Genomic DNA, 15,851 nt, shown 5'->3' on the forward strand with positions numbered 1-15,851 from the left:
ATCTTCTCTCCCACCTATCCGCTCCACTATCCACCTTCTATCACTGCGCCCCCCTCTATTTATTTCAGAGCCCCCTTCCCCTCCCCCATTTCTGAAGAAGGGTCCAGACCCGAAACGTCAGCCTTCCTGCTCCTCTGATGATGCCTGGCCTGCTGTGTTCCTCCAGCTCCACATCTTGTTATCTCTGAATGTATTTACTGTTCATTTCTAAGTATTTTGGATTTGAGATTTTTCCAACAATGATAACCTGTCACTCAATAGAAGCAAATCTTCAAATTATGAAAACTAGGCTGATAGTCCAAACTGTCTCCTTAAATGTGATGTAATATTTCAAATGACAGTTCTAACTAAAGTAATGCAGCAACATCTTCTGACCCAATGTACCGCATTGTTTTGAAAGAGCTGGTGTAAATAACAGTAGGACGACCCATATATGAAGTGCTTTCCAGTGTAAGACTGAACGATCGTATGATTTTACAAGTATGTTACAAGGTCTGTTTGATATAAAATGCTTATGGATTTCTCAGGAAAAAGAGCCCTCTGCAATGTAAAGATGTCAGGAAAGTAAAGGAATAGAAGATAACCACCAAATTATTAAAATAAAACTTGGGCTATGGAAATGTTCTCCTCTATAGAGCAGGAGTCCAGGTCTCTTCCCTAGACAAACAAAGGCTATGAATAAACGTGGACAGTGCAATGCATCTGCCATGTAATGTAAACTTGTAAATCACATTATTGGTATACACAAGCTGTTTGATACATTTATGATACTGTTTACATGACTGTCATCTAGTTTGTGAACTGATAGGAGCTAAGAAACAAACAGAGAACATCACAGATAGAGGTAGTTTGTCATTTGTAAGATATGATTGGTTGAAAATTATGTTGCAATCATGGATATCATAAGATTAATTAAATAACCAAGCTAATAACTAAATTGAAACAGCTATTATGATAAATATCAATGTTTCCATGCTTATTGTTTGATATGCATTGGAGCTAGCATTTTTTTTCTTAGTTCAGAGGTATGGTGGTAGCTACGATTCTTTGCACAAAAATCCAATACTTAACATGTTGTATTGTGACTTCCGTTGGAATAGAAAATTGTCAAACAACTGCAGAATAACTGGAAGGTTATAACTAATTTGTACAAGATTATACTTATAAGATCTTATACAGCCATTTAATTTAGAAGTCACTGGATGTAATGCAATTTGTGTTTTGCAGATCTTGTTTGCCTGAATGTAAATATCTCTGAGGTCACAAATAAGTTAAACCTATCTGGAAAAATATCTTTGGTAAGTAAAAACTGTTATGCAACAGGAAGTCTGTCAAAAATTGTGGCACGTGGGATTGACAACAATATGCTCGTAGCTGGACTACATCATCAGTGATATTAGATCACATGGGAGTGGGAGCCGAGAGGAGAAGGTTCAAATGAAATGCTGCTCAATCAGGCTGCTGTGTAACTTGTAAATATTTCATAAATGTTTATCAAGTTGCACTAGTACAGTGACCTGTTCCCAACTGTCTCAGTCTCTCAGACCCTCTTGGGATATTCATGCAAATATGCGAAGAAATATTCACACAATGGTGACTTCCTGGAATTTTGCTAAAATGGTTTCCAGGTATTTTGTTTGTTGGACATATCTAACACAATGAGATGAGTAAAGTGGGAATACATTAAGTTGATGCTGTTGCCTCCATCCCTGCCTCAGTTCATTTGCTGCTGCAAGTCTCATCTATCTCTTTGTTAGCTGAATACTTGACCATTCCAGTAGTGTCCAACCAACCTTCATAAACCTCAGTTCATCCAAAATTCTGTTGCCACAATCCTGACCTTTTTTGTCATTCCTCATACATGCATTGAATTCAGCTCCGGCAACACCTCTACCTCAATATACTCCCCCTATATTTGCAAACAGCGCAGTGATAATAATAAAATACTATGTTGTTGCTGGATTAGTAATTCAGGCAGGCTGAGCTAATAATCGTGAGACATTAGTTCAAATCCCACAGCAGCAGTAAGTGAAGGAGATGATTGGAATGAAACATGTGAAGGTGAGAGAGGGAGGAAATCAAATGTCAAGTTTTCCAATTTGGGGCAGGAGAATGAATCTGTTCAACACAATAATCACTAAAACAGAAGAAAAGAGGTGAGGGAGGGGTCAATCGTTGAACTGAAATGAAGACTAATCCATGGGAATAGCTATAATGCATGCAGGGTTCCAACCATAAACATCTCATATTTGGAGAAAATGGAATGTTGCTTGACGTTATCCAGGGGGGCAGGGTGTTCAGGAATGGTGACTTTTTTGGGCTCTGTTAAAGGTGATAAAAACATGTCTTTTCTGGCCATCCTGGTGGGAAATAAAGGTGTAGAGTGAATAGGAAGTTGGAAGTGAAAAGGAAACTATTAGCACCAGGAAGCTGTTGGTAAAGGTCCAAGGTTGAGTGATGGAAACAGTTTGTTAGAGACTGCTTAAGGGGAAACAAACAGCCAAGCTCGGCAGAAATGATGGTTCAGCCACTCATCAGCTTATTTACCTCTTAAACAAAACATTATGGGTTGTGCAGGTTGGGGTGGGGTTTCCTGGAAATATGCAAGCGTAGGGGACTATTTATCATTCCATTAATAACACACTTGTCGTGAAACCCTACAAAAACATTTGCAAGAGCTGGGCCTAGCAATATGTTAATATGTTTGCTATATTTGAATCTGCAGCTTCACGTACAGATTTCCCCACAACCCTTTAATGAGTTCAGTATTGTGCACAAATTTAAAAAGCAACAGTCAAATGAGCACCCTTTCCTCAATGTCCCACTTGAGCATTTGGCCACGGGTTCCTCCACTACCGGTACCGCAAACAACCCCTGATGTGTCGATATACGTGTTAGGATTCCTACAGCATAATGCACTATATAATTGGCCTTCTTAACAACCATATATATAGGGCGCAAGCCATTTGTTCAACGTGCAGGCTTGATGCTGAAATATGATGCACATCAAAGCCATCCTTCAGGTTAACGACTATCCTGCTCAGAATTTTTCACTGTGTGTGGGGAGGCGTTGGCCTAGTGGTATTATCGCTGGACTGTTGATCCAGAGACCCAGGGAATGTTCTGTGGACCTGGGTTCAAATCCCACCATGGCAGATGGTGGAATTTGAATTCAATAGAATATCTGGAATTAAGGAACTAATGATGACCATGAATCCATTGTCGATTGTCGGAGAAACCCATCTGGTTCACTAACATCCTTTAGGGAAGGAAACTGCCACCCTTACCTGGTCTGGTCTGTGACTCCAGACCCACAGCAACGTGGTTGACTCTGAACTGCCCTCTGAGCAATTCGGAATGGGCAATAAATGCTGCCTAGCCAGCGATGCCCTCATCTTGTGAATGAATAAAGAAAAAAGTCATGAACAAGTCTAAGACTATTAAATGCTGCTACTCTTCAGTTGCAGTGTGAGTGGTTTTTTTTTTTGTTTTAAAAAAAACCAGATACTGTGCCCAACCAGCCAGTGCTTGCAAATTCAATACGCAGTATCCAGTATTTAGATGTAATTCCATAAATGGATGACATTTGGTAAATAATCCTGCACATGCAAATAATTACATTGGCAACCAATTTAAGATTTTATTTTTATTCATTCCTCATATGTTAAGCCTTTCATTCCTGGGATCATTCCCGTGAACCTCCTGTCGACTCGCTCCAGGGCCAGTACTTTCTTACTTACCTTCCTGAGATATGGGGCCCAAAATTGCTCACAATATTCTAAATATGGCTTGACCAGAGCCTTATAAACCTTCAGAAGTACATCCCTGCTTTTATTTTCAAGCCCTCTCAAAATAAATGCCAACATTGCATTTGCCTTCCTGACTATTGATTCAACCTGCAAGTGTACCTTAAGAGAATCCTGGACTAGATCTCCCAAGTCCCTTTGCACTTCAGATTTCTGAATTTTCTCCCAATTTGGAAAATAGTTTATGGCTCTGTTCTTCTTACCAAAGTGCATGACCTCACACTTTCCCACATTGCACTCTATCTGCCACTTCTTTGCCCACTCTTCTAACCTGTCAAAATCCTTCTGCAGCCTCCCTGCCAACTCAATACTACCTGTCCCTCCACCTATCTTTGTATCATTTGCAAACTTAGCCAGAATGCCCTCCGTTCCTTCATCCCGATCATTAAAGTGAAAATTTGGAGGAGGGTTTCTGTCTCCAAAGAAACTACCTGATGTGCTGTCTATTTCTGGAATTTTCTATTTTTATTTAAAATAAAGAAAATGATGGAATGTAGGTTTGAATATGCCCTGGTGTGTCAAGCAATCTTTCAGTGGCTTCTCAAAACTATCAAATATGATGTGCTGCTGTATGGTCTAAATAGGAAGTTGCTATCGAAGACCAACATCACACTCACTGGCCAAAATATCAAACACTCCCCTGGCCCTAAACCTAGCATCTCATATCTAAAATTGATGTTACATTCCATGAAGCTGTTAATCAGTGGATTGCTTGGGAATACAGATGCATTAAATTGCTGAGAAATGCAAGTTGATCAGGTACAAAGCAATGCAAAACACAGGGGAATGTTTAATAAGTCATGAACAATTTAATTGTTCTCTACTACAGTGAAAGAGAGCCTTCGACAACCAAAACCCAGTTTGTTTTTTTTTAAATCAGAGATTGGAGGAGGACCAAAGATGGATGAGCTTGGAGACCTTAGGAGGGACAAATGAGAGCTTTCAGAATAGTGTAGGGTCTGCACTGCAGGGTGGTGGGTGTTTTGGAGGTCAGCTAGACACGGATACTGGCTCAAGCTCATGTGGAACGAAATTATTACCTACAGTCAACAGTCCTCACCTTTACTTTAGCTGTACAATTTCCAAAGGTCCATAGAACATGGCTAACTAGATTTAAATTTGAAAATATGGCATCATATGAATAGGATAATTGCAGCACAGAAACAGACTTATTCAGTCCATCAAACCCAAGCTGATTCTCTGAGCAGACAAGTGAGTCCCACCCTTTTAAAGATGATGAAATGTTTTCCCTTCAGTTGCTCATCTAATTCCCTTTAGAAAATTATGAATGAATCTGCTACCACCACCCCTTTGGCCAGTGCATTCCTAAGCATTACCATTTGCTGTGTAAAAACACTTCTCCTCCCATCTCCTTTGATTACATTGCCGGTCCAGTCTGCATTAAAACTGGAATTAGACAGATTGCTCTTTGGGTTGGAGCTAGAATTCAGAATTTTAACTTCCCACTCGACCAAAAGTGGCACATTTTAAGGGGATGAAATAAATCTCTGAATATTCGATTCACCAAAATTATTGACCTAACTCAAGTGATGCTGGAGTGAAATAAATTGCAGCTCTTCAGTTTTGTTCAAGGCCTTTGATGTGAATAATCCTTCTCAGAATTTCTAATCTTCTAATTTGTTTTAGTTTCTTAGTAATTAAGCAAATGAGCAACTATTTCTTACAGATTGAAAACATCAAGATCAAAACATCTCATATAAAGGTTGAAGTCCAGGATACGTTTGCAAAATCTATGGTGGTTTGTCTGGACAAGGATTCTAGAAGGATATACAGGGATGTTGTCAGGTTGGTGTACATGTCGTGTAAAAATATTATAGTGCTCAGTTTAAACTAGTTTTAGACATCAAGCTATTCGCTATAGCCATGGTTAGGTACTATCGCAGAGTCTCAGAATAATTACAATACAGGAGGTGGCCATTTGGCCCATTGTCCCTGCGCTGCTTCTATTCCTTAGTAACAACCTTTGCCTTTTCCCCATATCACTGTTCATCATTACTGTCCAAAATAACTATCCAATTCTCTCTTGAATGCCTCATGCTATTTTATTCTCTCTTTATTCTTGTCTTGTTCAGAGTAAAATCCCAAGGTAGATAATTTATCTTGATTCAATTTTGTGTTTTATTGAGTTTAACCTTTACCCTCCCGATAGGCTTTTTTAAAAAATATTATAAAAATTACAATGAATCCATTTGGATTCATGAGCAAATACCAAATTCTTCAAGAGAACATTTTTTTTATTTATTCAAAGCCTACTACAGTGGTCCGTTACAAACACTTTCAATACCCAAAAGTTGGAAATCAAGCCTTGAGTAATGACTTTCTGATATCCAGTTTTTCACGTGGCTTATGGGTAGGGGCTGTCAACCACAATTGGCAAGCATTATAATAAGTGATAATCCAGAAACATTGGAGCGTGAAACAATAAGAGAATTTAAACCAAGGCCCTGCCTGCTCTGTCTGGTGAACACACAAGATCCCATGGCACTATTTCATTTGAAGAGCCAGGATAATTGCTGAGTCAATATTTATCATCAACATCGCAAAAAACTGATCAAACTCACATTGCTGTTTGTGAGAGCTTGCTGTGCACCTGTGTCTGAAGTTTATATCCATGACTATGCTTCCGAAGCACTTCACTGACAATAGAGTACTTTGGGATGGCAGTGGTCTTAAAAGGTGCTATTAAATCCAATCTTTTAAAATAGGTTTCCCTTTCCCCACTGTGAACTAGCACTAAATCTGAGGTACTTATCATGCCTTATCAAGGAACACATTTAAATCAGATAAACATAGAAGAAAATGAATCCACATTGTCCATGTAAATAAACACCTAGTGGCTTGCTATTTTATTCTCTCTTCATTCTTGTCTTGTTCAGAGTAAAATCCCAAGGTAGATAATTTATCTTGATTCAATTTCGTGTTTTATTGAGTTTAACCTTTACCCTCCCGATAGGCTTTTTTAAAAAATATTGAAAGTTAATTTGACAGTTCCTTTTCTTTTTAAAAAATAAATAACTAGTCAACTATTTGAATTTAAGAGTTTGAAAAATGTTGTTCATTGATTTTATTTTTTGTTTTAAATAACATAGCGTTGAAGTGTCTCCATGTTTGGAACCTGGATACAGCTTCCACAAAATGAGGTCACTGAGATTTGGTCACAGTCAAGCAGAAAATGTTGGATTAACTAAGTACATGCCAAAATCCCTGCTGTTACCGATCAACACATTTGTCGGTATTCTGTAAGTCGAACTACCTGTTTCAACCTGGGCAACGGGTCACTTTGCCTGAAGAAACCAATCATTTGAAGCTGCTAGAATAGTAGACCAGAGTCACAATTACAAATCCAATTGTTCGGGAATACCTCTTCTGTGTGATGCAATATTTAAAAACAATAGAGCTGCACAATATTATAGACATTTCCTTCAAGCCTGAAAGCCCAAAGAATGGAACATGAACCCGCCGAATACCAGACGCACTGGGCGGAGTAGCTTGAAACTGATTGAAAGTTATCTGCAGCAAATCATAAATGAAGGGTTTTGATGATGAAATCGACTTTTATTTTTGTCTGGAAATTATTCTTGACACTATAGGCAGGATCTTGTATTTTGGTTCAGGACCCAGCATTGGGTCAAGTGGGTGCCCAGAGCCTGCACTATGTTAGAAGTATTCGCCCAACAATGTCAATTGGTTGATCAGTAGCCAAAGATGCAATTGCTGTCTGATTTAGGTACCTCAAAGCTGGGTAGACCCTGGGTGGCCCTCCAGTATGGATGGAGTTGCAATGTCCCATTTACAGATAGGGGAGAGAGAGGATTAAACCGTGTTGACATGTCCTCTCTCAATGTTTAACAAATGTCAACTTTTAAATAAAAGAATGTCCCTAGCTGCTGGATCATCATTATGGAGGGTGAACCTCTCCACAGGGCACCTTCTGGTGTAGCCGGATGGGTAGGGATCAAGGACATTTGGGAATGTTGGCTCCCTGGCCTGCTCTTAGGAGTTTGCCTCCTCCAGTTAGTGTTTGATACTTGTCCTCCATTGACCTTTTTAACTAGACATATTGGGCAGGTGGTAATTTGACCTTATACCAGCCTCCAGCTAAATGGCTGAGGGGGCTAGGATGGTATCAGTCACCCAGAAAGCAGAATGAAGTTCACACCTGTTCACCCAACCCCTTCCCATCCCATTCTCCCCCTCCACCTCACCATCCCACCCAATTCCGGGATGAAAATCTTGCCCTGTATTTCAAGAGATATTCTATTGTTTGTGTTTACATACTGTGATTTTTTTTTAATTTTGCTGTCAAAATTGTTTGTTACGAATTTTCAACGCAATAAAATTAGTCTTAACTGGATTCAGATCAGCACAGTAAAATCAACCATTGTAAATAGAGTAATGATAATTTGAGCTTATAACTATCAGTATTCACCCAGTGTTTGAACCCACTATTGTTATACTAACAGCTAACCTATTTGTTACAATGTGTAATGGAATTCTCAGAAATTGGTCTTCAATACATGACATTCCAGGAGGTCTTGTGGCACTGTGTGGTGGCGTCCCTACATCTGGACTAGAAGCTTCATGTTCAAGTCCCACTCAGCACCTTTTGGCCATGGATGGTGTATTTGTAATTAATCTTACAGCTCAGAAGGAGGTCATTCAGCCCATCATGCCTACATCAGCTCTTCACATGAGGATCTTAGTGCCAACTCCTCTATTTTCCACATACCGTTGCACATTAGTTTTACCCAGCAAAAAAATTCATGAATGCTTCAACTGAACCTGCATCCATCACATTTCCAGACAGTGCATTCCATAACCTCAATCACTTGCTAAATGACAACGATTTTTCTCGTACTATTCTTGCTTCTTTTGCAAATCACTTTAAATCTATGCCCTGTCGTTCTTGTTCCATTTACAAGCACGAATAGTTTCTCCCTATGCACTATCCAGCCCACTCATGATTTTGAAAATGTCTATTAGATCTCCTCTTTGGCTTCATTCTTTCCAAGTACCATCCCAAATTCTTCAACCTGCCCTCAAACTGAAGTTTGTCATTCCTGGAACCATTCTTGGAACCATTCTTGGAAATCGCTTTTACACGCTCTCCAGTGCATTCACATCTTTCCTATAATGTGGCAACTGGAGCAATTTACAGTACTTCTGCTCATGTCTAACAAGTATCTTGTAGGTTGATTGTCAGCCTGTAAATCCTTCGACTGGTCCTTCTGATGGCAGGCTGGAGAAGCAGGAGGGGGAACCATCCTGCAGAAGGCAATGGCAAAGTACTAGAGTACTTTGTCCATAAATGTGGATGAATCCAGTGGAAGTTCATGTTTCAGTAAACAAGGACAGGAGAAAAAAGAACAGTTAGAAAGATGAATGGAGTTGCAATGGCCTTCATAGGGAGGTAAGAAATATTTGGGAATAATTAACTAATCCAGCGTTTCCTGTGACTGGGGATGGTGGTATTTGTAGTTACAATATCCCACTGACTACTGGAGGCTGAATTACTGAATACCTTCAATGCTGACATAGAAGGACTATTAAAACATAGAGAAGCCAGAGTTTGGTGATCAGGCAGGAAGAGGGAGTTGAGAACAAGCTTACATCAGTCATAATGAGAACTGGAGTAGGCTCAAAGAGCCATATAATCCAGTCCTTTTTGTACGTTCTTCTTAAGAAATATTCTAAAAAAAAATTAACAAAAAATAATCCCAGATCTCTCATGCAGTGATTTATTTTGTCTTGAAACAGAAATTGAAGCTGTATGTTAGCCACCTTTTAGAATATAATTGCTAACATCATAAAATTGTAAACTAAAAATATTTTTTTGTGGAAAGAATTTACAGAACTATTCATAAACAGTGCAGGTTCAAAACATATCAAAGGTGCTGGTGTTATTGCTGTGATTTTAATTTTTAAAGAAAAGTATCTTCTGATTCAGAATGGAGAGCAATGGACTATGTGTCTGGAAAGTTGCTTCACTACATAAGAATAAATACACTCGGGGTGGGGGAGTGTGGTCACAGGCTGGTGAAGGAAAAATGATTTCTTATGGTAACTACTTGGAACAAAGTCACAAACTCCCTCTTTCTGCTTGGAAGGTGCATTTGTAATTAGTCAAATAGGTTGATTATCAGCCTTTAAATCCTTCTAATACACTTGGTAATTTATATAGAAATAATGAACACAGGAAATCCTTTTCCATAACATTTTACACTGTTACTTCTGTTTGATTTGCCACCTGACCACATGTCTGTAAAAGTTTGTGATATGTACTTGTGTGTCCTATATATATAGTATTTATTGAAATATGTTTCTGTAAAGCTAATATTATTTTTACATAATTAAAATATAACCAGATTGTTTAGTACTACTGAAAGCCTCTGAATATTTTTCACCAATAATTCAATAACACACTTTGGGAAACAACTATTTAAAATGGGACTGCATCAGATGTTGCACTTTATGCCTCTGAATGTCTAAGTTTGAATTCACCCTCTCAATGGCAGAATTTTCTTCACTGATCACTACTGTTTAATAGTGTAAGGGTTTGAAGGGCTTAGTGCTGAGGTTGTCCTAAGACAGCACCCACTGTATTGATGCCATGTAGACAGAAGACAGAGTAGATTTGAATCATGAAGGAGTAACATCTAGATCCTCTTCATAGGCTTCTTAACAATGTCTCTCATATCAGTGCAACCAACAACTAGGTCCTACATGCAATAATCTATATATTGTTCAGTACAAGAACCTCCTCTTGTTAGACCAGTAAGTGTTTTTATTGTACCACACTAGATAAAGCAGGCCCTGTAGGTCCCTTATACACTCGAAAGGGGATAGAGGGAGCAAACTTAACCATGATGAGATAAAACCATGAATTCTGGAAATCTGAAATAAAAACAGAAAAAGAAAATACTGGAGAAACTTGGCAGGTCTGGCAGTCTCTGAGGAGAGAAAGCAGAGTTAGCGCTTTGAGTCCGGTGACCCTTCTTCAGAACAGGCCTTGCATTCATCTAATGACTCATGGAGTTTGTTATGACCATGTTCTAGGCCTTTTGTCAGGAGATGACTTCATTGATGTTTGCTTTCTTTATGCCCTCCTTACCAATCCCTCCTACTTCTGACATTGAAATCACCAAGGAAAATCAGCTTGTCTCCTTTGGGACACAGAATGATGATTGAATTCCTGTTTGGCCTCTGTTGCTTCTAGGGTTAGGGCTACATTCTGACTGTGGGGTACTGATTCTGGGTTAGGGTGAGCTCAAAGCGTCATGAGGCATTTGTTTATCCCATGGAGGCTCTCAAAAACAGTCGACTAGTTTGCTTTTTTATGGTAAAGTGAACCCCATGAGTTAACGTTCTTCTAGCATATCCTTGCCATTTTGCTCTTTGAGCTGAACTGCCCACCGTGGCTCACTCAGGACAGCGATAGCAGTCATAGTGCTGAAGTTCCCAAGTGGCGATAGTGACGTGATCTTCAGATCTGCTACGGCAGTTTCAGATCCCATACTTCATTTTGAGGGTGGAAGCAGGCCATGCGTGGGGTGGTCATTTTAAACAGACTGCCTCTCAAACCTGGGGAGTAACATCTTTGTCCCATGTTGGTGATAACCGAGGCGACTGGACACCAGGTTCTGCTACATGCAAAAGGCTAACATACATGTTGCTGTTCCTGACTTAGAAGCATTCTCACAGTCCTGTTTGCTTGTGGATCAGTGTCTAAGGTGGGGAGGGGACCACATGTCCTATCTCCCACATTCCCTTGAAATTTATCCCACTCTGATCTTGGCTGCATTTCTCTCTCCTGGATGTCTTTGCGATTTCTCTTGCTGTGATCCAGGTCTCATACTCCCTCTCCCTGATGTGCTCAAGGTTTCTCTCACTCGGATCCAAGAATATATATCATTGGGAGTATAGAGGGTAGTGTGATCACTTACCAAGGTTGAAAAGAAGCAACAGATACTTTTGAAGAAGTGCTGAAAGCCTTTAATAATTACATCAATCTCAGATCAATAAAATTCTTGAAAGAGGAAGATTTAATAGGGTTCAGTATCCACAGCAATGTTAATCTCTACAAGATAGCAGAGAAATGTGGCTTTGCTAACTTAAAGTCAGAATTCATAAGAGGCATAATTATTGTCAGAATTGCTGATGAGTCTGTAAATTTATTACATTCCAAGGACAAACTGACAATAGAGCAAGTCATTCAGATGGTGAATGAGGTAGAAGTTCAAAAGAAACACCAATCAAGCATTGCTAGTTGGTGGGAAGCTGTCGGAGGGTGGAGGAGCAGCACAGAGTGAGTATAAACCTACTGGACCTCGGAGCACGTTGTCGCTAAGAAAAAGACTGGAGTGACATTATAGGGAGGCTATGATCTGATTGGCCGGTAGAAAATCTGCACTAAATTTGAAAAAGAACATAGCAAAGAAGTATCAATAAATTTATTTAACTCAGAGTAATTAACTAAGTAGAAATGGCTGGACAGGCGATGTGTTGCTGTATGATGTGGGAGCTCCCTGATCCCATTGCAAACGATGGTGACCACATCTGCAGCAAGTGTTGGTTGCTTGAGCTGGAATCTGAGCTTCAGACACTGTGGCACATCCGGGAGGGGGAGAAGTACCTGGACGCTGTGTTTCAGGAGGCAGTCACACCTGGTAGATTAAGTACTTCAAATTTGGTCAGTGACCAGGGACAGCAGGGGGTGACTGCAAGTGAGGCAGGTAGAGGGATCCTACATTCAGGAACAGAGGAGACTCAGCTCTTGGCCTTGTCCAACAGGTACTTGCTCCCTTTGTGGATAAGGAAAAGTGCTGCAGGGAGGATGAGCCAACTGACCACTGCATTGTAGTACAGGAGGCCATTCAAGAAGGGTAGTTGCAGGGGATTCTATAATCAGTGGAATAGATACCATCCTCTGTAAGCAGGTTTGAAAGTCCCACGTGATATGTTGGCTGCATGGAAAAATATGAAAAATATGACAGGAAAGGAGAACTCAGGAGAGGTTATTAAAGTCTCCAGCACAGACACAAATAGGACAGTGTTTTGAAAGGGTTAGGAATCAAACTTCAAGCACACTGGATAAATAAATGACAATGAAAAGAGGGACACTTATTTCAGGACGGAAGGTGTTATATCTGAATGCATGCAATATAAGAAATAAGGTAAATGAGCATGTGGTGCAGATCGAAACTGGCAGATATGACGTGGTAGGCATCATGGAGACGTGGCTGCAAGGGGATCAGGATTGGGAGCTGAATATCGAAAGGTATACATCCTATTGAAAAGATAGGCAGGTGGGCAGAAGGGGTGGGGTTGTCTTATTAGTAAGAAATTAAATTAAATCAATAGTAAGAAATGAAGTAGGGTCAGATGGTGTAGACTCTGTGTGGGTAGAGCTGAGGAGCCACAAAAGGTTTTTAAAAAAAAAAACCATAGTTGAAATTATGTACAGGCCTCCAAACAGTGGTCAGGATCTGGTGTGCAAGATACACCAGGAGATAGAAAAGGTGTGTAAGAAAGGCAAAGTTACAGTGATCATGGGGGATTTCAATATGCAGGTGGACCGGGAAAAACAGGTTGGTAGCAGATTGCAAGAAAAGGAATTTGTGGAATGTCTTCGAGATGGATGTTTGGAGCAACTTGTGGTGGAACCCACTAGGGAACAGGCCATTCTGGATTTAGTGTTGTGCAATGTGGCAGACTTGAGAAGGGAGCTTAAGGTGAAGGAACCCTTAGGGGGGAATGAGCATAATATGATTGAATTTACTCTGCGATTTGAGAGGGAAAAGAGAATCAGAGGTATTACAGTTGAATAAAGTCAACTGTAGAGGCATGAGAGGCATGTCAGAATTGACAGAGAGGAGCCTAGCAGGAAAGACAGTGAAACAGCAAGGGCAGGAGTTTCTGGGAGTAATTCAGGAGGCACAGCAAAAATTCATCCCTAGGAAAAAGAAGCATGGTTACAGGGAGGATGAGGCAACCGTGGCAGGCTAGGAAAGTCAGGGATAGCAAAAAAGCAAAAGAGAAAGTATATAATGTGGTGAAGGGCAGTGTGAAACCAGAGGATTGGGAAGCCTACAAAGACCAACAGAGGGCAACAAACAGAAATAAGGTGGGAGAAGATTAAATATGAGGATAAGCTAGCCAGTAATATAAAAGGAGGACTGTAAGAGTTTCTTTAGATATAGGAAGGGCAAAAGAGAGGCAAAGGTGGACATTGGACTGCAGAAAAAGACGCTGTAGAGATAGTAGTGGGGAACAAGGAAATGGCTGTGGAACTGAATAGTTACTTTGCATCAGTCTTCACTGTAGAATCAAGAATAATATCCCAAAAATTCAACAGAGTTGGGAGCAGAGCTGAGTACAGTGACCAACACTAAGGAGAAGGTGCTAGAAAAACTGAATGACCTGAAGGTGGATAAGTCACCAGGACCAGATGGACTACACCCCAGCGTTCTTAAGGAGATAGCTGAAGAGATGGTGAAGACATTAGTGGTCATCTTTCTGGAATCGTTAGAGTCAGGCAGTGTCCCAGAGGACTGGAAAATTACTAACATGACACCCCTGTTTAAAAAAGGAGCAAGGCAAAAGACAGAAAATTACAGGCCGATTTGCCTAACCTCGGTTGTGGGTAAGATTCTAGAGTCCATTGTGAAAGATGAGATTTCTGAATACTTGGAAGTGCATGGTAAAATAGGATAAAGTCAGCATGGTTTCATCAAGGGGAGGTCATGCCTGACAAATCTGTTGGAATTCTTTGAGGAGATAATGAGCAGATTGGACCAAGGAGAGCCAGTGGATTTTATCTACCTGGATTTCCAGAAGGCCTTTGACAAGGTGCCGCACAGGAGGCTGCTGAGTAAGATAAGGGCCCATGGTGTTACAGGCAAGGTGCTCGCATGGATAGAAGATTGGCTGTCTGGCAGAAAGCAGAGAGAGGCGTTAAAAGGGTCTTTCTCAGGATGGCAGCTGGTGACAAGTGGTGTTCCACTAGAATCAGTGTTGGGACCACAACTTTTCACTTATATATTAATGATCTAGATGAAGGAACTCAAGGTATTCTGCATGCTTATCTAGATGATACAAAGATAGGTGGATGGACAGGTAGTATTGAGTTGGTGGGAAGACTAGAGAAGGATTTGGACAGGTTAGGGGAGTGGACAAAGAAGTGGCAGATGGAGAACAACGTGGGAAAGTGTGAGGTCATGCACTTTGGTAAGAAGAATAGAAGCATGGACTATTTTCGGAATGGGGAGAAAATTCAGAAGTCTGAAGTGCAAAGAGACTTGGGAGTTCTAGTCCAGGATTCTCTTAAGGTAAACTTGTAGGTTGTGTTAGTCGTCAGGAAGGCAAATGCAACTTTGGCATTTATTTTGAGAGGACTTGAATATAAGAGCAGGGATGTACTTCTCAGACTCTAAGATGCTGATCAGGCCACATTTGGAGTATTGTGCACGGTTTTAGGCATCATATCTCAGGAAGGATGTACTGGCCCTGGAGCAGGTTCAGAGGAGGTTCACGAGAATGGGAAGCTTAACAAATGGGGTATGTTTGAGGACCCTGGGTCTATACTCGAAGGAGTTTAGAAGGACAAGGGGGGGATCTAATTGAAAGTGAGAAGTAAGTGCAGCAAGTAGGACAAACACAAACAATAAAAGTCTTGGTCAGAATTGCAGGGCAAAGATGTCTCACAAGTGCCCAGCTGTTATAAGTGCATGTTTTGTCTGTAACACTTTCAGAAAATGTCAAGAAGTAGGACACAGTCAAAGAAAATCAACACGTAAAAAATTATCCACAAAGAGATTAATGAGATGGGACAGTCTATAAAAGGAAAAAACCTAATGTGTTCTAGGAGAAATAGGTAATCCAGAACTAGCATTTTGGCAACAGGATATTTATGTCAATGGCCATCTGATAAATTGGTGTGATGCTGGCATAGGTGTGATTATAGTATCAGATTTTGAGCCATGGTTGAAAAACAGTCTTTGGTGACAAGAAGGAACTTCAAGAGAC

General features: G+C 40.3%; 1 protein-coding gene across 3 annotated transcripts in view; it reads left to right on the forward strand.

The window, feature by feature from the left end:
- The window catches only part of LOC109930168 (phosphoinositide 3-kinase regulatory subunit 6), a 107,785-nt gene extending 97,582 nt beyond the window's left edge, over positions 1 to 10,203 (forward strand). For 2 of the 3 annotated variants that reach the window (XM_048611000.1, XM_020529716.2), the window contains 3 exons: positions 1,228 to 1,298; positions 5,494 to 5,612; positions 6,917 to 10,203. In XM_048611000.1, the coding sequence (XP_048466957.1) occupies positions 1,228 to 1,298; positions 5,494 to 5,612; positions 6,917 to 7,070 (344 nt within the window). In that variant the 3' untranslated portion in view covers positions 7,071 to 10,203. Of the gene's footprint in view, positions 1 to 1,227; positions 1,299 to 5,493; positions 5,613 to 6,916 lie in introns of those variants that run through there. The other variant, XR_007264605.1, reaches the window with a different exon arrangement.
- Positions 10,204 to 15,851: the final 5,648 nt, after the last annotated feature.

Source organism: Rhincodon typus, chromosome 23, assembly GCF_021869965.1.
Source record: "Rhincodon typus isolate 14 chromosome 23, sRhiTyp1.1, whole genome shotgun sequence".
Lineage (NCBI taxonomy): Eukaryota > Metazoa > Chordata > Chondrichthyes > Orectolobiformes > Rhincodontidae > Rhincodon > Rhincodon typus.